This window comes from Phoca vitulina, unplaced genomic scaffold, assembly GCF_004348235.1.
Source record: "Phoca vitulina isolate PV1807 unplaced genomic scaffold, GSC_HSeal_1.0 scaffold16, whole genome shotgun sequence".
In the NCBI taxonomy this organism is placed as follows: Eukaryota; Metazoa; Chordata; class Mammalia; order Carnivora; family Phocidae; genus Phoca; species Phoca vitulina.
This window is the reverse complement of record NW_022589719.1, coordinates 31,348,765-31,373,973: the sequence shown is the minus strand read 5'-3', so window position 1 is coordinate 31,373,973 and position 25,209 is coordinate 31,348,765. Positions and strand designations below refer to the sequence as shown.

The window sequence follows — 25,209 nt, the reverse complement described above, 5'->3', positions numbered from 1 at the left end:
CCCAAGGCAGACACTTAACCGACTGAGCCACCTAGGTGCCCCCAAATTCTGTTTTTTTAATAAAACATGTACAAAATCTTGTTTTTCTACCCAGGTCTTCCGTTTTGTTTTTCTGCCTCCTCCCTCAGAGTTCAGCAGTGACAGGTCACGTGTTTTTTTTTTGTTTTAATCCTCATGACTATTTCATTCATCCAGCAACATGAACTGAGTACCTACTGTGAGGTGGTCCGTGGTAGATACACACAAAGATGACCTACCTGTCTTCAAGGAGCCACTATGATAGATCAGCATGTAATGAACCCATCACAGCACAGCAGAGAGAATGTGAGGAGGGACTCACGAGAGCCCAGAGGCAGGCAGGGAAGGTCAGGGAATGCTGCTGCCTGGAGGAGGTGACTCCCAAGGTGAATCTTAAAGGACGCCTTTCAAATTTACTGATCTGCTGAGGGCTGTGGGTTGAGAACAACTCAAACAAAAAGGAAACACACAAAGGATCGCGCTTATGAGCGGTTAAATCTATGGGAGGGACTGAGGATTTAGTGCATCAAGGCTCATGCCTTGGGACAGCTTTTTGGAGGATTCGCATTCAAGCTCTGTTCTAAGCGGAAGCTGCTGAAAGATGACGTTGGCGAAAGGACATGTTGCAGTGGTTCCTGCCCAAACTGTGATATTTTTACTTTTTCCCCAGATTGCGCTTTTTTCTTGAGCTTTAGGGGTGGAGCCCTGATCTCATGGATTCTCTGGCAATTCCAGGAGGAAGGGATCAGACAGGGAAATGTGCTCAAGACTACTCAGAGAGCCAGGATTTGAATCCCTCATGGATCCAATCTGAATTACACTGAAGGGCAAGGCCAGGGGTGCAGGCACCTGTCCAACATCTGGACTGGAAATGAATCTGAGGTCAGAGGGATACCAGGAATTCGTCTCTCTGTGAGACGTTTGGAGAACCACGCCACATCCTGTTTCTGCAAGGTGGTATTGCCAGGAATGCCGGTGAGGGGTAGAGGTCTCTATCCAGTGCCTGAGTCTGGCTCATCACATATTCACCAACTACTCACTAAGCACGTGCCATGTGCAAATGCCGCATTTGCTAGTTGAGAAGGTAAGTCATACACAACCAGGGGAAGAGAGCTTTAATTGTATATACGGCAAGACAGAGTAAATGCCGAAGGTGTGGAGCAGAATGAGTTCTCAAGGACAAGCTGGGTGGGGCTGTCCCAGGGACAACCAAGGGGCACAAATGTCAGCCACTTTAACCTTGCAAAGACACAATGTTTGGAGGTAGAACAAGAATGAACAGAGGTTTTAAGGGGACAGATTTGGGGATGGGAAAGGAAAACAGTTCCTCCTTTGGTCCCTGGACATGGAGGGTCCCTGGTTCCTCTTGACTTTCTCCATGTTTGTGATGCCAATTGGCTGCTGGTGGCCAGTTTCCTTCCAGCAACACAGCCCTGGCTTGTGAGCAGCTCTTTGGCCTGGACCCCCAGAGCCACCACGGCCCTTGGCCAACCTCACCCCCATCAGTGTCAGGAAAAGCCCCAGGGGTGTCTGGAGACCAGATGAGGGGCTGCCAGCAAGCACCAGGCTTGTGGCAGCTTAGATGGTTTCTTTGAGGGGAGAAGCTCCCAGCTGCTGGAGAGAAATTTCTTCCCTCTTCTCTTCTGCATCCTTCTTGGAAAGACCTCCTTTGACTCTGTTGAAATGAAAAGGCAAATGGAAAAATAAGACGGAAAGGCAGAAAGGACATGGTGAGAAGCAGGTGGTGTGTGCACAGCATTCAACACATGTCTCTACTAGCCCAAAGCCCCCAAGGGTGGCAGAAGCCACAGTGGCCCTTCCTCTAGTTCTCGTGGGGGCACCCCAGGGAAAGACTGCAAGGTCAAAAAGTTTTCCAATGAGGACCTGAGGCCAGACACGCACCCAAGGTCACCCAGCTGGTGAATGGGGCACCAGGTTCACTGAACTTGCTGGGGCTGGGCCTGGCTCCCCTGCGGACCAGGGGCACCTGCAGAGACCCCGGGGGACTAGGCACTGCCAGGGCCCTTCTCGCTCTGCCCCAGGTAGAGAATCAGCCAGGCTGGAGCAGGGAGGAGAGTCAGGGGCTGGGGGATGGCAGGGAAGTCATCTGAAATAGCTTCCCAAACAGCGTGGGGGCTGCCCCGTGGGGCTTTCTGTCCTTTGAATAGGTGCAGTTTTGCCTTTTTCGCTTGTATCCCTCTATCTTTGAAATAATTTGTGTTCTGGTCTCTTTTATTTTATCCTGGAATTGTGCAGACCAAGAATGGTTTGTCCTACGTAATTATGTTAGTTTTCATTTTTTTCTCGTTGTCATCATTTACACCTCTTGTCCATTTCTCTGGTCTACTTTTCACTGGCTCCAGTTTGAGAACGTTTTCCAATGTTCCAAATGTTTTATCAGAGTTTTCATCCTTACCTTGTAACTCTTATTTCTAACCTTTTAGTCCAACGGTTTAAGCCATTTTTGTGTGTGATTATTTCCTCACATAATCACAAAGAAACATTTCTTTCTTCTCGCTCTACTGTCCTCCATGTCTCTTTTTTCTGCACTTGAAGCCTTGTATAGTCTTTCTGACTCTGTCCTTTGGGTCCATTCAGCTTATTGGCTTTACCTGTTGTGTGCCTGAGGGGTGGGGGCTAAGGGACAGGAGCCTGTCCCGCCTGCCTGTTCCTCCCCAGCTCCCGTCCATGGATTCCCCATCCCTTCCAAAGATGATTCCTAAAAACCCAGAGGCAGACATCCTCCAGATTCAACCGCTACAATGGTTAGGCTTGCTCAACACCATTTTTAAAATTCATCATATGAGCAAAGATGACCAGAGGCAGCATGTTGGGTGACCTGAAATCCATGGTCTTCTTTTTTTAATGTCTGAAATATAATACAATAAGCATTAAAAACGTCCTGGGGTCAGCCATGAACTGGGGTTCACCATGGATGAGAGGGCGGCAGGAGGTCCCAGCTGACCAATGGCTTGGGCTTTGGCCTTGGTGGAGCGCCAGACCTCTTGCTGAAAGGCTGAACCCCATCCCCCAGCCCTCACCTCTCTAAGCCCCCACTACAAGTGGGAAGAACTCCATGGAAGGTCACCGGTTGGAACCTCGCAACTTTGTCCAGGCCCTGCTGCCTCTCATCTGGGTCCTTCCGCCATCTTGGCAGGCTTCTAGGAGCACCAGCATCTTCCCAGACACTTCCCTAGCTTCTGGGCCTTGAGAGGGTCTCCCCTGTGTCTGGGAAATTACGTAATTGAATTCTTATAATTGCTTTCCTTTGTGCCTCTCCTCCTTTGTTACCAAAGAAAGCCTGCTCAATATAGACAATTTGGAGATAATTTTTATATTAAAATTTTTTTTAAGTTTTATTTATTTAACTAATCTCTATCCAGTAAGGGGCTCGAACTCAGGACCCCAAGATCGAGTCGCATGTTCTTCTGACTGAGCCAGCCAGGCATCCCTGGAGATAATTTTTAAAATGTGAAGTAGCCAGGAAAAAAATTAAATGTCCCTCCTAACTATGAGGCAACCACTGTCACCATCTTAACATATTTCTTTCTCTCTTTCAAGTCTGTATTTCTTTTTTTTAGTTTATTTTTATTTATTTATTTAAGTAATCTCCACACCCAATGTGAGGCTTGAACTCATGACCTCAAGATCAAGAGTTGCATGCTCCACCGACCGAGCTGGCCAGGCGCCCCTCGAGTCTCCATTTCTTGACATAATTAGGAAATATCATAATTAATTTTAATATACTATTTAACAGTATAGTATAAACATTACCCATGCCCTTAAAAGTCTTCATCAACATAACTTTTTACTATTGCACAGTAATCATAATTTATTCAAATTGTTGAAGATTTGGAGAGTCTACGTTTTTTTCCAGGCATATTAAGCATGGTGATGAATATCCTTGTAAATAAACTTTGTCCACATTTCAGTTTATTTGCTTAGGGCAGATATGGAAATGTCGTTGCTACTTAGAAGAATATGAAAATTTTTCTATCTCATGATCGGTAATGCCAAAGAAACTTCCAGAAAGTTGCAGGAGTTTCCTCCTTCCTGTCCATACTTCGTCATTGACTACGACTATGTTTTAACTGTTTTCCTTATTGGATATTTAACAATGACCTCTTTTCTGTTTTAACTTACATTTCTTTGATTGTGACTGACGTGAATACCTTTCCTCTGTTTATTTTCTATCAGCATTTCCTCTGTGAATGTTATATTCTTACAGGAAAGGATTTTTTGAGCAGGGTTAGTCAACTCTTCTTTTGCTATGTTGCTCCAACAAACTGGGGCATAAGCCCAACTGGGTCATGGCGGCTGACCTGGCCCCCCGCCAGGCATACAGACCATTCTGCAGAAACATTATCTGGTCTTGTGATTAATGAAGGATGGGAGCAATTTACATACAAATAACTTGCTAACAACTGGATTTTCGTCAGCCTGTGAAATAAATATGAGGAAGTTCCCTTATATCTTTATGTAACCTAGGAACCGGTGGTAGGTGTGTTACCCCTAATCCCTCTTGGTTTGTAGCCATCTTGGAGATGGGTAACGTGAACCTTGGAAAGAGCCATTTTCTTCTCATCTTAATCCTTGACACCCAAGGCCTGGGACTAGCACTCATAATTATATGATGAGATTAGAAATGGAGAAAAATGAAATGGGCTGAGCAGTTCTTGAATTCTTATTGTTCAGATACCGAAAACTCCACTTGACTGACTCATGAGAGAGGCCATTTCTTGCCTCCCGTTCCCCAACATCACCACTGCCTACCAAACCAAAACAAGTTGAGTCTTTTCTGTCTCATATTTGGTTGGAAGGGAATTGTCAAGAAGAACCCCAGACAGGTTATTGAAGAAGCCCATGGACCAGAACACTCGAGAATCATGCAGGAGCATATTAAATGTGTATCTGATTATAAGCCCCTCAGGGCCTCTAAAAACCTTAACTGCAGGAGATGCTATGGCTGTTGGAACAGGTAATCATTGCTGAAGAATACTCATTCTTCACGGGGGTGATATGGCCCTCAGGGGGCGAAAACTGGTTCTTGGAGTTGGGGAGATGAAAAATCTGAGATATTACAATGGTTTGTGGCCATCCAAAGGGCCACAGTACGTGAACAGATACAATTGTTACTGGCAGAGTGGAGGTGTGATTAGGGAAAAAAATGTATATCTAGAAAGGTCCCCACAGTGGGGGTGGGAGGGGTGATAATGAAAAACGGCTGAGAAACTTCTAAAGCAACTGCTCTAAATTCCCAGGCCCAAGGCCCCATTTAGGCTGAGATTTACTAATGCAAAGGAGACAGAAAGGGTCTTTAAAAATCAGACCACATCAATCCCTTCTTCCAAGTCCTGCAGTGGTTTCTCTATTAACTTAAAAGCCTAAGTTCTCAGAGTGGTCTCGAGGGCTGCCCCTGCCTCTCTCTAGGCTCATCTTTCAGGTTCACACCTGGCCATCAGCTCCTCCCAGCTCCCTGGGACTTCAGGGGGCCTTGCATAAGCTGTTCTCTTTTCCAGGGACACACTTGTCCCCTTCTCAGCCTGGCTAATTCCTTTTCTTTTTTCTTTTTTTTTTTTTTTTTTAAAGATTTTATTTATTTATTTGACAGAGAGAGACACAGCGAGAGAGAACACAAGCAGGGGGAGTGGGAGAGGGAGAAGCAGGCTTCCCGCGGAGCAGGGAGCCCGATGCGGGGCTCGATCCCAGGACCCTGGGATCATGACCTGAGCCGAAGGCAGACGCTTAACGACTGAGCCACCCAGGCGCCCCGCTAATTCCTTTTCCTTCTTTAAGTCTAGAGGCATCCTCAGTCACGCAGTTAGTCTCTCTTAATTGCACATTTATTTCTGTGTCTTTGTTCTCTCTGTGCCTCTGTAACCTCCAGGAGGGCGGAGATCACATCTGCCTTGTTCCCTCTGAACCCCACGCTTAGCCCTGTGTCTGACCCATCGTAGGAACTCAATGAATAATAATACACAGATTAGATTTCAAAAAGGCTAAATTAAACACCAGGTAAAATCCTTGGCCTCCAGAACTCTGCCACAGCTCCCTGACCCCTGTCCACTACGTTTAGCAGCTCACTCATGGCGGGCTCCATCTGGACAAGCTCCTCCTGGTGCCTCCCCAAGAGCAGGTTTTGTTTCCCAAGATGTTAGCCCATTCTATTTGCTAAAAAAGCATCATGACCATTTCCTCAATAGGTCACAGGTTTAAATTTCTTATGCAAAAGTTTATTTGAGATGTAAACTGGCTTTGAGTGTGGCTAGTCTACTTTTGGCATGGTTATACTTGCTATAATCTCAAGGGGGAATCTAGAGGAGTGTGAGGTTGGAGGAGTGGGGAGGTCAGCAGGATTGTCCTTTATCTGTTTATGAGAATGATAACCTGTGTCATCAAAAATATATGGAAAACTTTTCTTCCCTTCTCTTCCTGAATAATTCGATCTTAAAGCCATTACGTGGGGCAGAGCAAGGTAGGTGTCGACATGGAGGGCTGTCCCGGCATGGGGTTTTGGAGCCTAGGTGGGGTGTGGAGGGGTCTGTGAAGGAGAGGAATGAGTTACATGCTGGGGGATGGATCAAATAGGCAAATATGTTAAGGCTGAGGGAAGGCAGATTTCTCATTGTCAGAGAAGGGAGTTAAATATGAAAAGGGAGCAAACTGATATAAACCTGGTGGTGGGTGGTGTTGGAGGTAATGGTGTGACTCATGGTTTTCAGTATGATCTACAGATACAGAAAAAAAGATGTACGGGTCTCTGTACCTATATGTATATTCATATATTCCCTACCTCTGTTCGCTGAGAGGCTTGAGAGCAGAAAAACCCCATAATAATGAGCCCCTCACACCTGGCTTTTGGCTTTTTTTTTTTTAAGATTTATTTATTTATTTTAGAGAGAGAGAGAGGTGGGGGTAGAGGGAGAGAGAGAATCTCAAGCAGACTCTCTGCTGAGCCCAGTGGGGGGCCAATCTCACAACCCTGAGACCATGACCTGAGCCAAAATCAAGAGGCAGATGCTTAATCGACCGAGCCACCCAGGCGCGCCAAGGATCTTGGCTTCTAAATACCATTCTCTACTAAAATGAGCTAAGACACTCAGAGAAATGGTTGCTGCCAAGACAGTTATGGGGAAACTCATTTCCTAGGCTATCCAGGAAACAAGGACATGCTTAAAGAATTTTGAAAGAACACAGAAGTCAAAAGGTTCATACTGCCCAAATTTAGGACAAATTGAGCATCAAAATAAACAGGGTATAATACATTGAAAAATAAGGATTGGGGCGCCTGGGTGGCTCAGATGGTTAAGCGTCTGCCTTTGGCTCAGGTCATGATCCCAGGGTCCTGGGATCGAGCCCCGCATCGGGCTCCCTGCTCAGCAGGGGGCCTGCTTCTCCCCCTCCCTCTGCTTCTCCCCCTGCTCATGTTCTCTCTCTCTCTCTGTATCTCTGTGTCTCGAATGAATAAATAAATAAAAATAAATAATCTTTAAAAAAAATAAGGATTTATAAATCCATAATGATACAAATACATACATAATAAATTGAAAATTTGATCAGGAATGGAATACTTACATAGTTTAAAGTACTTCACCACAAAAGGCTTGTTAATTACAAAGGAGAAAAGAATTAACTTTACAGTGCAGAGGGCCTGGCAGGTACCTCCTTAATTAAGGGATCAAGGGGAACATCACCAATCACAGGACAAACCAAAACCGTGCACCAGCTGCTGGGATACAACGAGCAGAATCAGGCCTCACATTTGTGATAACATTGCCAGAGATGCATGAGCTACAACCTGTAACATCAGAAAACCCCAAACCAGGGAGAAATCTACAGAATAACTCGTCTCCATCTTCAAACAGTCAAGGTCATTGTTAGCTCACAGCTAGTCCGTGGCAGCTCCGCGTTCATCTTCAAAGACATCTGGAGCCAAGACACTGCCCATCAACCACAGCAAGGATGAAATGGACTAGCCAGTAATTTTTCATGGGCTGTCAAAGTGTGACTCTCCCTCTGGAGACAGCCTCTCCCAGCTTGTCTAATATTGTTTGTTGAAAATTATGGATTTATGGTCTGCAATTGGTTTACCTGGCTCTACAAACCGATTTTAGCTGTGACCAACGGGATACCAAAAAAACCCCTTGGCAGACGTGTGCCTAGGCTTCCCCGAGATTGAGGTATCTCCCTTTCATGCTGACAGCCTGTGAGAGAGACCAAAGAGAGGGCAGAGAGGACCCCCGGGCAGGGCACCTGGGTGCCCTGGGCCTTCCTGATGATTGCCTGCATTTTCTTCCTCCTAACTGTATTGCATCCTTCATCTCCTGAAAGCCTTATATAAGTGTGCTCTGTGGACTCATCCCTGTCCTTGCTGTTATAAAACCTTGTAACTGTTGGAGTCAAGAGAGTCTGAGAACACCCGAGGATCTAGTCCAGCCTGAACGAAATGCAACATCTAAATGCCACTTGTGATTCTGAACCGGATCCTCTTGCTTTATGGGATGTTGGTGGTGGGGCGGGGGTGGGGGTGGGAAAGACTGGCAGAACTTGAATGAGGCCAGAGGATTAAATGGAAATCATATATCAATATTAGCTTTCTAACTGTGATGGTTCTACCGAGGTTGTGTAACAGAACATCCTTGTTGGAGAGAATTACACGTTAGAATATTTGGCAGAGATGTCTCAACAACTTTCTCTCCCAGGGTTCAGACAAAGAGTGTAAGTTTGAGATTGCCCCAGACCACACCCAATACACAGACACGGAGGCAGACGCCCTCACACATACATAATTTAAAAAATAAACGATAAAAGCAATGCAAAATCTGGGACTACTCTGCAACATTGTGCAGCTTCAGAGAGCTCCCTGCATTTTGGATATTGGTTAGTTTCCCAGGGTGTGCAAGCTCTTCCACACTCCCTGGGATGAATGGACTCCTGACAGGACCAGCTAGGTCAGATCCAATCAGCAAATTGTTGTGAGAAAGAATGGCTTGTTCCCAACTATTTTATTTTATTTTATTTTAAAGATTTTATTTACTTATTTGACAGAGAGAGAGAGCACAGCAGGGGGAGCAGCAGGCAGAGGGAGAAGCAGGCTCCCCGCTGAGTAGGGAGCCCGATGTGGGACTTGATCCCAGGACCCTGGGATCACGAACCTGGGCCGAAGGCAGACACTTAACCGACTGAGCCACCCAGGTGCCCCTCAACAATTTAAAAAATAAAATTAATTTTAGGGGCGCCTGGGTGGCTCAGTCGGTTAAGCATTGGACTCTTGATTTCGGCTCGGGTCATGATCTCAAAGTTGTGGGATCGAGCCCCATGTCTGGCTCCTTGCTGGGCGTGGAGTCTGCTTGAGATTCTCTCTCTCCCTCTCCCCATGCACTCTCCCTCTCTCTCTCAATAAATTAAATTAAATTAAATTAAATTAAATTAAATTATTTTTAGTAAATGGCCTCCATCATGTAATTGGTTCACATCTGTAACAACATACAGTAGCTTTATAATAAATGTTCCTGGCAAGATCAAACGAAGCTCTGTTACCCAAAACTCGAATTTCATTTGGCATTACTGGGTCTTTCATTAGCTAGGGTAAGCAAAATGTGACTTTAAAAATGCCCAGGCCAGGGGCGCCTGGGTGGCTCAGTCATTAAGTGTCTGCCTTCGGCTCAGGTCATGATCCCAGGGACCAGGGATCAAGCCCCACATCGAGCTCCCTGCTCAGCAGGAAGCCTGCTTCTCCCTCTCCCACTCCCCCTGCTTGTGTTCCTACTCTCGCTGTCTCTCTCTCTGTCAAAAAAATAAATAAAATATTTAAATGAATAAATAAATAAAAATGCCCAGGCCAGAACCATTACAGTAATATTGGGGGGGCCACTCCTCCAGTTGTCTCTTCATGTACTTCGGTCCCTCAGGCAACATCTCAGAGCACCTGCAAACAGGCTCTGGATTGGGTTATTGACAAATACTAACCCAGCATCTGGGGTGTCTAGACCTATACCTGTGGCATGAATGGGAATTAAACAGGCAGAGAGCAAAGAGAGGAACATTCCAGACAGAAAGAGCAGCCTTGGTGTTGGCAGGGGCCAGATCCTGGGAGCTTGTGAGATTTCATATTTTATCTTCAACATAAAAGGGTGCCAGGGAAGGGTTACAAGGAGGAGTGATGTGATTCCTTACATGGCAAGCCTTTCACACTAGTTGCTGTATAAAGAATAAAGTGGAAGGGACAGGGGAAGATACGAGGCTTTTAGAGCTGTCCAGACTCGGAGGGGGATGGTCACAGGGGTGACAGAGAGGGACAGATTCTAAATATATTTTGGAAGCAGAATTGATAGGACTTGCCAAAGGCAAGTGTCCTGTCCTTGATCTATGTGAGTCCAGCCTTAGTCCATGGCTCAGGTTAGATGTAGGATGCTCATGGGGGATTGTTTTAAGGATTTCAAACACAGTCCACCTCACAGGTCTCTGGAGAGATGGTTCCAGCTGTGGAATCAAGCTGGACTCAGAGAAAGCTACAGACTTGGGCCCTGTTCCCTTCCCCGGCCCCATTCCCCACAACCAAGGTCTTCAGTGGCCCCACTGTTGCTGAGAAATGCAACAAGTCCACCTGGCACTTTTAGAAACATCATCAAGGACATCACCTTACTCAGTGACCTCCCTAAGGAGATCCATGAGAGAAATTTCTTCTAGTGCTAATTGTTGAGGAAAGTTTCACTTTCCCCAGAGAACTGGTAGCCCCTTTTCTCTTGGACAATATGACGAAAGTCAGTAACAGGGTCTCCCTTTCTGTTGCCAGGAAGCTCTGGGCCAAATTTGAAGGCCACCATGGCAGCCACACGGGCCTGTCTTTGCTTCAGAATAAGGCACCTCTCTTCCCCACAAGCCGTTATCCCCACTTCTCTGCCAGGCTTGACCTCAGCTCATGTTCCTGTTTTGCCTGGTCTCCAGTTTATTCTTCGTTCTATTTCACCATTCATTGTTGGGTCTGTCCTTGATGAAAGCCAAGCCTCTTAGACAAAGGTGGGTAGGCAAGGCTGGTCTTCCCAACACGGCTCCCACCCACCAGCCATGACATTGGAAGAGCAGTGGGAAGACCCTGAGTTATTTCACCTGCAGCCTGTTTGGCCATCCACCCCCATACCCCCCCACCATGCCCAGAGGCTCCTTACCTCCTCTCCATGGCCTCGATGGTCTCCACCAGGGGCGCGTTGCGGGTCTCAGCCAGGAAGCAGACAGCCAGCCCAGCCAGGATCGAAGTGGCCCCAAAGCCCATGGGGGGCAGGATGGCGCTGAACTCCCCGAGTGTGGTGACCAGGGGCGCAACCAGACCCCCAAAGCGGGCATTGACCGAGGCAAAGCCCATCCCCATCTGCCTAAAAAGTGCGGACCCGTCAGTGGCCATGGCCCAGGCTGCCTAGAGGACTGGGAGTGCCAGGCCCTGGGTGTCAGGGGGCAGACAGAAAGGAGAAGGGGTCCTGCTTCAGCAAGCTCAGCAGGTGTCATCCTGGAGGTCCAGGGCCTCCCAGGTTGGGGCAGGGGCTGCTCTGCGTCCCCCCATGCACCCACCTGATCTCTGTGGGGTACAGCTCTCCGGTGAACAGGTACACACAGATGAAGGAGCTGGCCAAGCAGCCTTTGCCTAGTGCTGCCTGGGCCGTGCGCAGGCTCTGCATATCTGCAGAGGGGTAGGCAGAGCCGGGGGTTAGGGGGAGCTCAGAGCCCCAGGGGGGACCAGGGAGGCAGAGGGGTGTGGTGGGAGCAGAGGTGCTCAGGAAGGGATGGGATCTGGGGAAGAGGCAGAGGCTGAGGCTCAGAGCCCAAAAAGGGAGGGGGTAGGCAGAGCACTGGGTGGAGGGGCTTGGGATTCCCACGACCTCATGTTCCCACTTAGGCCCCAGAACACCCCGCACTGCACTTCTCTCACTTCTGCCTCCTTTTCCCGTTCCCGAGGCAGGACAAACTTTGGAGTCAGGCCTGGGTGCAAATCCCCACTCGGTCACTGTCACTTAACATCTCTGAGCCTCCCTGTCCTCAACTGTAAAATGAGGAAAACACCAGCACCTGCTTTGCAGGGTGCTCATAAGGTTCTGTGACGTCATGAGTGCAAAGGGCTCAGTGCTCACTCCGTGTTTGCTGTTACCATCATTGCTACTGGTTATGAATAGTAAAACCCCAATGCACATGCCCAACATCGAAGCAATGGTCAAGGAAATTATGGTACGTCCTCTGACTGCACACTGGATCCAGGAGGGGAGATTTATAAAACACCCACATCTGGGCTCTACCCCCTCTCCATTATATTAAAGCCTCTTGGGGATAGCCTCAAGTTTGGGTATTTCTTTAAAGGTCCCTAGGAGATTCCAACGTGCAGCAAGAGTTGTGAGACACCAATCTGGATGAATTATTACATAGTAATACAAAATTAGGGTCATGGAACATTTGTATGAACATGAACAAGCATATTGGGGTGCCTGGTGGCACAGGCCATTAAGCATCCAACTCTTGGTCTCAACTCAAGTCTTGATCTCAGGGTCATGAGTTCAAGTCCCATGTTGGACTCCATGCTAGGCCTGGAGCCTACTTAAAAAATAATAATAAATAGGGGATCCTGGGTAGCTCAGTTGGTTGAGCGTCTAACTTCAGCTCAGGTCATGATCTCAGGGTCCTGGGGTCGACCCCACTCAGCAGGGAGTCTCTTTCTCCCTCCCTCTCTGCCCCTCCCCTGCTATGCATTCCCATTCTCTCTCACTCAAGTGAATGAATAAAATCTTTAAAAATAATAACAATAAAAATAAATAAATAACATGAAAAAGCATATTTATGTTATAACATATAGTGAAATAGGATATATCTTATATGTATAAATAAGATAACACATATATACATATATAATCCCATTTTTATATATATGTACATATATAATATTATCTCAATTATGTCAAATACAAAATCTACAAAAAGGAAAAAAGACTGGAAGAAAATATGTCAAAATACCAATAGAAATAATCTATCCATTTTACAGGAAGGCGATAAAGCACCAAGAAATCAGACAAGCTGCCCAAGGCCATGTGCCCTCGGCTTCACACAAGCTCTAGGACTCTGAAACTCAACCCTGGCTTCTTGCTGGAATCACTGGACTGTTCTTTAAATACCTACAGTTGGGTCCCATTCCTTGACACTGCTGGCATTGGCCTGGAGCCCCTGGGCATTGGGAATTTCAAAGGTCATCAACCTGATCTCCCTGACAAGATGGTAAGTGCTTTGGGGGCAAAGGCTCACGTCTTTGCCAATTCTCCACCATGGCGCTGAGTGCGTAGTAAAAACTCTGCTAATAGACAGTCACTTCCTCTCCAGATCCAGAAGAACATCCCTCAGCCTGTTCCCTTGCTGTAGTCATTGCCCACCAGACCCCAGACCCCAGAGGCTCCTGGGCGGTCATGGCAGAAGCACATAGCTCACCTTCCGGCACAAACATGTTCACGATCACCATGAGCCCGGCCAGGATGAGGAAGGAGGCCACGGTGGCCCGGCGGCCCACGTATATCATGGTGGTGGTGGCCACCAGCATGGCCGGGATGTCTATGACTCCGAACAGGACCTGCACCAGGTATACACTGAGTCCAAACTTCTGCAGGTCCATGGCCAGCCCGTAGTAAGCCATGGAGTTGGAGAACCTGGAAGAGGCAGCAGAATGGTCCTGCTATGGCCCAGGGTTCACTGTTCTGGACCCAGGGAACGGTACACAGGATGAATGACACAGGACGCCATTGTCAGGGCGTTAAATCCCCTGAATTTAACCCACCCCCCTTTCCCCTTCACCAAATCCAAGTCTCTGACTTGAGTCTTAGAGCCCAGGCTCCTCCCTCCATGTCCTTGCTTAACCACCTGCTCCCCGAGTCAAGTCCGTGGGCTCTGGAGTGTGAGTGTTTTCCTGTTTTCCCCTATCTGCACTGCTCCAGCCCCTCCACCTCCACCTTCAGTGGCTGGTCTGAGCTTCACAACTAAGAGCTGGAAGGAGAAAACGAGAGGCTTCCAACCAGGCAAAGACCCCATTGGACCCTCACAGCGTCTCTCAATGTTTACTGAGAAATCTACACCTACAGATGTCTGCTTCTGCCAAGGGGGGTTTACGGTCAATCTGACGGCAAAGGTCTGGAGTTCCCACACTGGGGCGGGTGGGGTCTCCAGGGAAATTTAAAATGTCTCTGAGGCAGTGTCTCAAAGAGATATTTGTACATCCGTGTTCATAGCAGCGTTATTCACAAGAGCAGAAAGATGGAAGCAACCCCAAGCTGCGACCGATGGATGGATGGATGGATGGATGGATGGATAAAGAGCATGTGGTGGTTGCAGGTAATTACTCAGCCTTCAGAAGGAAGAAGTATGATGTTAAACTTTCTTTTATGTGTCATTTACCCACGTAACAATAAAAGCATGGGACTGGCCCTCATGAACCCCAGCAGGTTGGACTGGTTTTGTTTCCCTGCGAGACCATATGCTGACATAGGCTCTGAAACATCTTGGGGAGGGGAAGTGGAAAAATGGAATTTGGCAGGGGGCTCTCTCCAAGTAAGACCCCAGCCTCTGCCCCCTTAGCACTTACTGAGAAACGCCTACCATCCCTCCCACCTACCCCCAGCTATGTGAGTCAGGGGAGATGGAGAAAAAGAGAAGACACTTCTAGAAAGGTGATACAGTAATTCTTATTGACCCTAGACACGTCTGGATTCATGTAACACTGTAAAGATATTTACAGATATAGTTAAATTATTAGAAGCAAGTAGCAGATACGTATGGTATTAACCCATTTTTGTAAGAATACATGTGTGTGTCTTGTGTGTACAAAGGTCTGGAAGGATACAGACTCATGCTTGGCAGGGCTTGCTGCTGGGGGGTGGGGGGGAGCAGAGTGGGAGAAGGAGCGTTCGCTTTCCTCTCATCCAGTGACAACAGGTACGCATCTTGAGTTTACCAAGTGTCGGATACTGTTCTATTGGCTTCACATACATGAATGCTTCTAATCTTCACAACCGCCCTGTGTGGTAGGTACTATTATACCAATGTTACAGATGGGGAAACTGAGGCACACAGAGGTTAAGTAACTCACCCAAGACCATGGAGACAGAGCTGTGGCAGATAAGTGGCAGAGCTGGGATTCAAATCCAAGCAGTCGGGTTCCAGAGTCCTGCCTTTTATTTCGTCTTGTTTTTTTTTTATTTTTAATTTTTAATTTATTTTTAAAGATTTTATTTATCTATTTGACAGAAAGAGAGAGAGACAGCGAGAGAGGGAACACAAGCAGGGGGAGTGTGAGAGGGAGAAGCAGGTTTCCTGCCGAGCAGAGAGCCCAACGTGGGGCTCGATCCCAGGACGCTGGGATCATGACCTGAGCCGAAGGCAGACGCTTAAGGACTGAGCCACGCAGGCGCCCCTTGTCTTGTTTTTTTAAATTAAACTACAGTTGAGTCCTGCCTCGCAACCAATACAATATCCTGCCTATATGTTTCTGGGTTGTTTGGAAAAACATTTTTTTTTTTTTTTCCCAATGAGTATGCAGTGCTTTTGTAATTTAGGGGAAAAAAAATAACAAACCAGTAGAGAAAAAGAAATCCAAGTTCACGGAAGGCATTTACAACAGAAGCTTGTGAAAGTCCACCAGTTCCTCACCCTTCCTCTTCCTCCCAGATCTTCCCACCTGCCGGCAGAAACTCCATCTGGGTGACCCAGTCACTAGCTGCCTGAATTACTTCCTTTGAACAGAAATGGGCTTGAGCTTATTTTTTCCAGAAGGATCCAAGAGGGGACTTTCAACCCTGGAATTTTTGATTCATGATGTTTCTTCCCAGTGGGAAGAGGACAGCGAAGTAGGGGTGGGCCAGCAGGGGTAGAGCATCACCTCCCTGACTTGGGTTCTGAGGAGCTCTCTGGCTGCCCAGGGCAGAAGCCCTCTAAAGGTCCAGGGTGGTGGACAATCCCACATTTCCAGGGCTCAGGGAACACAGCTCTGAACTTAAATCAGAGAATAGACTCTACCCAAGCACTTACCCTGGCCAGGTGGGGGGTTACATGTCTAAACATTTAGTTCTCAAAAGGACCTTAGGGGTAGATATATAAGCCGGAAATTGGGGCACCAGGAGGCTGGCTGACTTGCTCAAGGTCACCCAGGTAGTCTGGTCTTCCACCACAGCCTGGCCAGTAACCACGAAACAAAAGGGCTGGGTCTCCTCCAGAGAACAGATCACTCATTGCCTGTGTTCCCTACTTCACAAATACCAACCCTTACTATTTACATATCTAGGACATCCTGTCAAGCGCAATTCAAATGGCCCCCTACCCCCTTTCTAAATCAGTTCCTTACCTTAGGATTTGCCCGCTGCCAGTCTGTGCTAATGGGAATGGATTGCCCTTGTGGTTTTAGCCATTTTACACTTCATGTTTATCTATGTGAGCTGCTATGAATCCCTTCCTGGTCCCCTGGCAAACGCCACAACCATTTTTGTAAAATCCACGTGGATGCCATCTCCTGCATGAAGCCCTCGGCAGCCCCAATCAGGAGAACTGCTATAGGGACACTTGTCATACCTCATAGACATTATCGTTTCCTTGTCTGTCCCTTTCTGACCCACAAGTGTTTCTCCAGAGTGGGACACTTCCCAGAATCTCCTGGAGAGCCCCAAGGGCCTATCAGGATGGGACAAGGTACATCTTGGAAAAGCTGCGTGGGTGATTCCAATGGGCGCCCCCCCCCCACCAAGGTGAGACCCACTGTCCAGATGTGGGGTCCCTAGGTTGGCACACATGTCTCAACTATGACCACATCTCAGCGCCAAGCAGAGGGCCAGAGGACCCTAGACAAAGAGTAGGGAACAAAATTGAATTCACAAGGCTCACCTGCTCAATGCATTTGAGAACAGAGTTTGGAAGTGGGGATAAAAGGTGCGTCCCTGCCTCAGGTCAAAGACTTGGGCGCAAGCATATCACCTACCAGACCACCATGAGACAGCACGTGACCTTTCGGATAGCCGGGGTTCGGAAGAGGTCCAAGATGGAGTTGGAGGTGTGCACATTTGCAATCTCACTCTGGATGTAGGCGCTCACCACCTGGACAAGGGAAGTTTGATCAGCAGAAGGGAAGGATCTGGGACCCTATTTTCCTGCGAGGAGTCCCTTTATCTGTGGAGAGGAAGGTCAAAGTTGAGGTCCCCAGCAAGGTGGCTGGTTCTAGTCTTTGCATGCTGGGACTCATGGCTCTCAACAGATTGTTTCCAGAGCTTCGGGATGAAGCAGAGGCTCCAATGTGAGTCCCAAGGCTCCTGAGCTCCCTGCTGATTAGGCTGAAATTGACACCTGTGGTTCTCGAGGGACCCTCACGCCTCACCCCTGGTAGAGACTCTGAGATAGGCTTGGGCAGTGGTTAAGGGCAGGGGTTCTGAGTGGTTCTGCTACTTCCCACTGTGTGTTCTTAGGCAAATGACCTGACCCATTCAAACTTCAGTTTCCTCAACCACAAAAGTACCATTTTTTTTTAAGGATTTTTTTTTAAGATTTTATTTATTCATTTGACAGAGAGAAACACAGCCAGAGAGGGAACACAAGCAGTGGGAGTGGGAGAGGGAGAAGCAGGCCTCTGGCGGAGCAGGGAGCCCGATGCCGGGCTCGATCCCAGGACCCTGGGATCATGACCTGAGCCGAAGGCAGATGCTTAACGACTGAGCCACCCAGGCGCCCCCAAAAGTAACACATTAAATGAGATTATGTACATAAAGCCCTTAGCAGAGTGCCAACACGGGGCTCGAGAAACCATACTTATTTATAATGAATGGTAACTATCTTACAGATGGTAATTATCTTATGCTGGTATTTATCGTTAAGGGTACTTTTATTATTGGTTCTTTGATAATTTCATTTTATGACTTCTACTTTAATATTTTCACTTTATTTTCTTATTTTATTTAAATTTCGGCGAGGTGTCAATGTGGATGGGGTTATTTCCCCATGGCATAGATGGGTGGACTGATGAACAAAGCCGGTAAGTTATTGCTCTCAGATCACACAGCCATTCACCTTTTCGCCTCACCGGAACTCTTCCCTCTCTATTTATTCCCAGCCTCCTCCCCTGGGTGGTGGGTGACTCCTGGCAAGTTACTGAGTCCCGGCACATCTTGAGGCCACCAGCCAGACTAAAAACGGTCCCTCCCCTTTCTCCCACCCATGCCGCCTACCTCTGTGGTCAGCCTCTCCCCTTCCTCCGTTCTCCCATTCATAACGGCCACCTTCCGCAGGTTCTCCACAGCTAGGTGCGACTTGCCATGGAGGAGGAGCCACCGGGATGACTCTGGCAGCCACCTGGGACCGAAAGGAGGATGAAGGATGGCAGGGGTGAGTAGAGCTCCTTCCATTCTCCAAACCCAAGTACACTTTCCTTCCCTTTCCTGCTGCCTGCAGACTCGGGAAGACCGGGGGACATGCCAGCTTCCCTTTCCCAAAGCACAGCAGACAGCGAACTGCTAAAGGGCACTTAGAAACGTTCACAGATCCAGTTTTGAATCTGGTTCTGATGCTGCTGTGTGGCTTGAATAACATGGGCCCTCCCTGGGCTGTGCCTCAGTTCCCCTCCTGTTGTGAGTTGCAAAGGAACTGATGAGGCAAAACCACTCGAACGTTCTGGAGCCCTACACTAATGTGAGGGATTTTATGGGAGCTTCCCAACAGCCATGGGCAGTACCCGTGAGCCCATGGTCCCCACAAGCATCAACCCTCTTTCGAGTCCCCACCACGTCCAGCAAGTCCCAGTCACTGCATAGCCCCAGACTGTCACAGGTGGGGCTCAGTCACACGGGTGCACCCACCCACCCCCCTCTCTGTGGGGACGTACCAAGAATAGAGGAAGAAGATGAGGAAAGGAACAGAGATAGCAAACTGCAACCACCGCCAGGGGCGGATCAGGTATGCCACTCCGGCCAGGATGAGCTGACCCAGGGTGAAGGAGTACCCCAGCAAGACCCCCGCCACGGTCCGGCCCCGGGTGGGCATCCACTCCACGACTGCAGAGAGAATCAGGACAGGATCAGTAGGACTCACAGACCCCATGGTTGTCTAATCCACCTGTGCCTTTCATGGCGACTCTGTGGCCACTTGAAATTTTTCCAGAGATTTCCTGAGCCACAGGTGCACCAAAGAACTAAATATAACCAATAAAACCACAAGAACGTTAGAAAAAAATCATGGCAACTTTTTTTTTTTCAATCTTAGAGTCAGGAAAGTCTTTTCAAAGAATGCCACAAAACTCAGAAGCAATAAAAGGGAAGAACAACAATCTTGACTTTATAAAAATTAGAGTGCATATAAGAACGAACACCTTGACTGGCTTTAACAACAATAAAAAAAGCAAACACCATAAGTCAAGTCATAATGTCAGCGAAAACAGTCAAACAAAAAATTTGCAACTCAAATTATAGAGAAAGGGTGAATTTCCCTAATATTGGAAGGATTCTTACATATCTATAGGAAAATGACCAAAAGGCAAAAAAAAAAAAAAAAAGAAAAGAAAAGAAAAAGAAAAAACCCACAAAAAAACAGGCAAAATATGTAAATGGTTGGTAGGAAAGGAAATACAATGGCTCTTAATTACAAGACTTTTTTTGTAAATAGCAAAACTTGGAAACAACCTAGCTGTCCATGCTTGGGGGACTGATTAACAAATCATGCACACTCGGGGCGCCTGGGTGGCTCAGATGGTTGAGCGCCTGCCTTCGGCTCAGGTCATGATCTCTGGGTCCTGGGATCGAGTCCCACATCGGGCTCCCTGCTCGGCGGGGAGTCTGCTTCTCCCTCTCCCTCTGCCTCTCCCCCTGCTCATGCTCTCTCTCTGTATCTGTCTGTCTCAAATGAATAAATAAAAAAATCTTAAAAACAAAAAACCAAATCATGCACAGGCTTAAAAGGCAACTGTAGCCATTAACGAGGACACTTCTTTCCCATGAGCAGCCAGCTCGTGTGTCCAGTCCATCAGCAAATCCTGCTGCTTCTACCAGCAGAACCCAGTCGAGCCCTTCCTGCCTCTTCCTGCTACCCCCGGCCCGAACCAGTCTGCGGCTGGCTGGTGACCGCAGGAGCCGCAGAACCGGCCTCCACAGGGACCCTGGCAAATGCTAAGTCAGATCAGGTCAGGCCTCTCCTCAGCTTGGGATCCTCCAGTAGCTCCTGTCTTGCTCAGAGTCAAAGCCAAAGTCTGTAAGCGGTCACAGGGCCTAAGGATCTGCACCCCCAACTCATCTGTCACCACTCCCCTCCCCACTTCCCACCCTATGCTCTGCTCCAGCCACAAGAACCCCCTCCTCAGGACGCCCGGGTAGCTCAGTCAGTTAAGCGTCAGCCTTCAGCTCAGGTCATGATCCCAGGGTCCTGGGATCGAGTCCTGCATCGGGCTCCCTGCTCAGTGGGGAGCCTGCTTCTCCCTCTGCCTGCCTCTCTCCTGATTGTGCGCTCTCCCCCGCTCCCCGGTCAAATAAATAAATAAAATCTTAAAAAAAAAAAAATGAACCCCTTCCTCTTGAGCCCACTAGAAATACACACCCCATCAGGGCCTTTGCCTGGAATGTTCTTCCCCCAGATAGCCGCGGGGCACACTCCCTCCCTCCAGCAAGCTCTGCTCGGTGAGGACTTCCCCTGGCCACTCCGCACCCCCCACTCCCTGCTTGCTTATCCCCTTTCTGGACTTTAGTTTCCTCTGCAGCATTTATCCCCGTCCAACATACTACATGATCCGCTATTCATGTGGCTGTCTTTCCTCCCCCACAAGAGCACAGGCTCCATGGGAGCAGAGATCTGCTTTGTGCATTACTCCATCTCTGGTGCTTAGAGCCGCATCTGGTACATAGTAGTAGTTCTAGTAGTAGGTGTGTGCAGGGGTGTTTGTAGGTAGGAATGTATGTGTGTATGTAGGGGTGTGAGTGTCATAGAGGTAACTCTAGCACGAGATGGCCCGTGCACGTCTGTTCCTGCCTTCCGATCCCATGAGCTGCGGCTGGACGCCCAGCCTGGAGGCTGAGGTGAGTGGGCTGGGATTTGCCGGGATCGTGCGTGAGATCAACAAGCTTCAGTGTCCTGATTCAGGGAGGGGGATGTCAGGTGTGCCAGCCTGGTACATTCTGGCTCTCTAGCCCTAAGATGTCCTCCCCATCCCTGAAAAGAAAGACCCATTCCGTCTTTGGCAGCAGTCTCTGGATCCCTCAGACCCTCCCTGAGCCTGGTAGTGTCCCAGGTGCAAACTAAGCCATCAGCACAAGCAGGTGGCAGGCCTGTGTGCACCGTGAGCTTTCCACTGCCTACCAGTGCTCCATGCTGGAGCTTCCAGCCGCTGCCTGAAACCAGCCTCCAGTGAGGACTGACCCTGTCACTTTGGGAGTGGGGGACATTCCCACCTGGCTTCCAAGGGGCCAGGTCTCCACCATGGTGCTAAGGAGTCACCACCTTTGCAGCCCGGGTGAGCCCTGCTCCTTTTTGGAGCCACATAATCTTAGGACTACCTGCAGCCTCGGGGACCACTGTGTCTCAGCTCCCTTCTGTGTCCCCACACTGAGCCCACACTGGGCGTGGCATACAGTAGGTGTTTACTAAATGGTTACTGTGGACCATCGCGCACAGGAAATAACCCAACCCTCTCAGCATACAGATGGGCACATCCCAACCCAGGGTCCACGGCTCATTGCCGGCAGGGCCATGGCTGAGAGCCCAGGTCGCCCAAGAACCCTGGGGTGGGGGCTCTGAGTGGAAGTCACTGGACGAGGATCCCAGCACCACACAACAGGTAGGACACCCACTAATAGGGCGCCACCCCCACTTCCGCGAGCCCTCCTCCCCTCCAGGCCCCTCCTTGGCTGGACTCACCCAGGGAGAGGGAGCTGAGGATGATGCCGGAGAAGGTCATGCCCATCAGGAACCGGAAGACGCAGTAGGCACCGAAGGAGCCGAAGTAGGCTGTGGCCGCCCCCGAAACCGCCAACTGCAGGTACGACCAGACCAGAGGGCCCTTGCGGCCCAGCCTGAGCCGGGCGCCGGGCACAGGGTTAGCTTCCGGAGACAGTGGCTGCATCCCTTGTGGGGGTCGCCGAGGGAGGGCAAGAGGAAGCTGCCCCCAGGCCAGTCCCCCATAACGTCCGCTGGGACCCAGGCAGTGGCAGCCGAGGTTGGTCAGGGAGGGAAAACCGGACCCGAAGAGACGTCTTTTCTCTTTTGTTCCTTCACTCGAGTATTTCTGGCCCCCCAACCCAGCTCCCAATCTTCGGGGCTTGTGGTCAGAGGGTCCCCTGAGTGACCTTCCGGCTGGACGGAGGCCTCACACCAGGACTCACAGGCCAGTGGGAGCAGGACCCCAACATCAAGTCTTCATATGAACTGGTCATGCTGGGGAGGTTAGGGTGGGGCGGGGGCTTGCCACACCATAAAGGGGTCGAAGGTCAGGGGTCAGGCTAGCAGGGTTAACCCAGCCTGGCCTTGGCACTGCCCCATTTGTGAGGGTCCAGGTCCTAGCGTGGCTGGGAGGGCAGCAGGCCAGGAAGGGGGCCACACGCTGCCCATCCCGGGATCCACTCATTTGTTCACTCATTCATTCTCTGACACAAACATGCCTCGACCACCTCTAGGAAACCGTCCTGCACTGGGGGCTGGTGGCAAACTCGACGCCACGGATAAGAGACAAGCTCGTCCACGGGAAGGCCAGGCTGTGTGGTGACACAGTATGACCAGGGTCATGACAGAGCTGCCCATGAGGGGTCTGAGGCATGCAGCACGGGGTTGGGGGGCAGTCCACACTCCAGGGTGCCGGAGAGCCCCCCAGAACTGGCAGGGAGGGGAGGAGGAGGGCAGGGAGAAGGGGAGGACGAGCTGGAAGGCAGGGGAAATAGGACAGGAGGTGTGGAGCCGATTCCATTGGAGCCTAGCGCCATGTTGGGTTTCCCGGGGTCTCTCTAGAAGGGCTGCTGGCTCTCCTCAGGGGCCGTTCTGCTTAGTTCTGGTCGCCCATATGGTAGAATTCAGCAGGGACGGTAGGGAGGACCAGAAAGCTCTTTCTAAAGGAACACGCAGAGGCCTCGAAGGGAAGTAAAAGCCAGGTCCAGAAGCACACGTGGGGTGCACCAGCATTTGTAAGATAAAAGTGGGACAGAGCATATGTCCCTGTTGGCTTGGATGACATAAAATCATAAAATCTCTGGTAAGAGACACAGAAACCAGGCTGCCCTCTAGAAATCCCCGGGCAGTGGGGCAGGAGTGGGAAAGGGACGCTTCCCTGCAGACTCTCCCACACCTTCTGGAATGGTGAACCCTGCGAATGAATTATCTCTGTACAAATCAACGTCAATAAAGTAAGATAAATGAAGAGGCTCAGGTGGCTGGGACCCTCCTCCCCCAAGGCTCACCTGTCCGCGAGGCTGCCGAACACTGCGGCGCCCACCAGCACCCCGGCCATGTAGATGGACTGAGCTAGGTCGCGGAGGGGGCGGGCCTCACACACCAGATCCCACTGCAGGGGGGAGAGAGGCACGCTCCAGCCTCGGCCTCGGGCAGCACCCCCCCAGCACCACCCCGGCCCCCCACCCCCACCCCGCTGACCTCCATCACGATGGTGGACGGGAAAACGCTGCGGTCATAGACCCAGCCGTCCTTGCAGCCCTCCGTGGCCGCTCCGTGGACAGACGTGTTGGGGCTCAGGAGGGCCCACTGAGGCTCCGTGAAGCGCCGGCATGGCTCGGGGGCCCCGAGCTGGTCCAGGGGTACGGTGGCCCTCAGCCAGCCCCCCGAGCGGTTGGTGGCAGCCACGGTGTGGTTGACGGGGCCCCGGCAGTGGTGGCCGGGCACGGCGGCCGTGAAGTTCTGCAGGAAGTTGTGACAGGCCAGCAGGGCACAGGGCAGCAGCAGCAGGGCCGTGCAGACGAGCTGGAAGCGGCCCACGCCACCCAGGCTGTCCAGCAGGTCCGTGAAGGCCATGGCCACGGGCCCAGCCCATGGCCCAGCCTGCCGTGGCCTTATGTGAAGGACCGGGCCCCGGGAGGTGGAGAAATAGGCCCCGGGGTCAGGACTGCAGACACCCTGCGTCCGGCAGGTCGGAGGGGTCCGGTTACACCTCACAGGAGGCCTCGCGCGTCCCCCTGCCTGCAGGGCTCCCCCTCCCTCCAGGGCCTTGCTCCTCATTTCGCTCCACCTCCCCTCCCAGTTAGAAAACCAGGGTTCCCAGAGTGCCGCCTCGCAGCGCACCGCCCAGTTCTGCAGGCCCAGCTGCCCAAGCCCTGCCTGCACCAGCAGGACCCCCCCAGTCACGGCGACGCCATCACCACCTTCCCCTCTATTCGGGAGGCCATCGTGAGGCATCTTCGAGAGCCCGATCCAGCCTCAGCACAGGGCACCCAGTCCCTGTGCCCCAACCAAGAAGTCAGAGGCTGCACAGGAGAAACTGGGGTGGGGTGGGGTGGGGTGGAGTCCCTTAAAGATGCTCAAGCAGGGCAGCCAAGGGGAAGCCCAGGTCTCCCTGCCTCCGTCCCAGGCACTCAGCCTCAGTGGGGGTGGGGGGATGGGGGGGTGTCTGTGAGAGGGTGGGGCCGCCAGATCATCCAGACCATTATTCCAACCTGCTCATCAAACAAAAGCCCAATACAGAGAACTACGAGGGTGGGGCCCATCCATGCCCCTGCCTCCCAGCCCTCCACCGGGCCCCCTCACACCCCAGCCCAGACTCCCAGGAAGTGATGGGCACTCTCCTTAGTAACAGGACACCAAGGCCCAGGACCTGGTCTAGGACGCCTGAGGGCAAAATGCAGGCTCGGGACAGGGGGTCCAGGCCCTGCGCCAGCCTGTGGTGGGCCGAGTATGGGAAGTCTGCCACCTGGGGCTCTCTCTTCAGCCCCTACCCCCAACCTTGGCTCCCTCAGCCTCTGCCCTGCAGACGCTGCCCTAGTTTGTGGCTCACCCATCCCCCTCCTCTTCCCATTGTTCTAGCTCTTCTACCCTCACCTGAACCCCCTCTTATCTCTGGGAAGAAAAGCCAGGACCCCAGGGGGCTGGAGCAGCTTACATAAACTGCAGGTGTCTAGGTGAAGGAGGCTCTTGTGTTCTGGGAGCTTCCTGGGGGGTCAGGTTTGTGCTCAGTAGGAGTTCGGATTTCAGCCGGCGCCTCCCCAGGTCAGAGTGTACATGGAG

General features: G+C 50.4%; 1 protein-coding gene across 1 annotated transcript; it reads right to left on the bottom strand.

Annotated features, from left to right (window-relative positions):
- Positions 1-1,080: 1,080 nt before the first annotated feature.
- LOC116638906 (solute carrier family 22 member 20) lies at positions 1,081-24,003 on the bottom strand. The gene is made up of 10 exons (XM_032415077.1): positions 23,629-24,003; positions 23,436-23,539; positions 21,907-22,061; positions 18,893-19,061; positions 18,240-18,363; positions 17,003-17,118; positions 13,477-13,691; positions 11,584-11,692; positions 11,187-11,390; positions 1,081-1,693 (listed from the first exon to the last, which is right to left on the bottom strand). The coding sequence occupies exons 1-10, from the start codon at positions 24,001-24,003 to the stop codon at positions 1,597-1,599; spliced, it is 1,668 nt and encodes a 555-aa protein (XP_032270968.1). The 3' UTR covers positions 1,081-1,596.
- Positions 24,004-25,209: the final 1,206 nt, after the last annotated feature.

Bases quoted from the DNA above. Each gene is read 5' to 3' on its own strand.
- LOC116638906 (XM_032415077.1), bottom strand. From the start codon at position 24,003: ATGGCCTTCACGGACCTGCTGGACAGCCTGGGTGGCGTGGGCCGCTTC. The intron at 18,364-18,892 runs GTACGTCCCCAC...TTTCGGTCCCAG, and splicing joins ATCTTCTTCCTCTATTCTTG to GTGGCTGCCAGAGTCATCCC. The intron at 1,694-11,186 runs GTAAGGAGCCTC...TCATTTCAACAG, and splicing joins ATCGAGGCCATGGAGAGGAG to AGTCAAAGGAGGTCTTTCCA.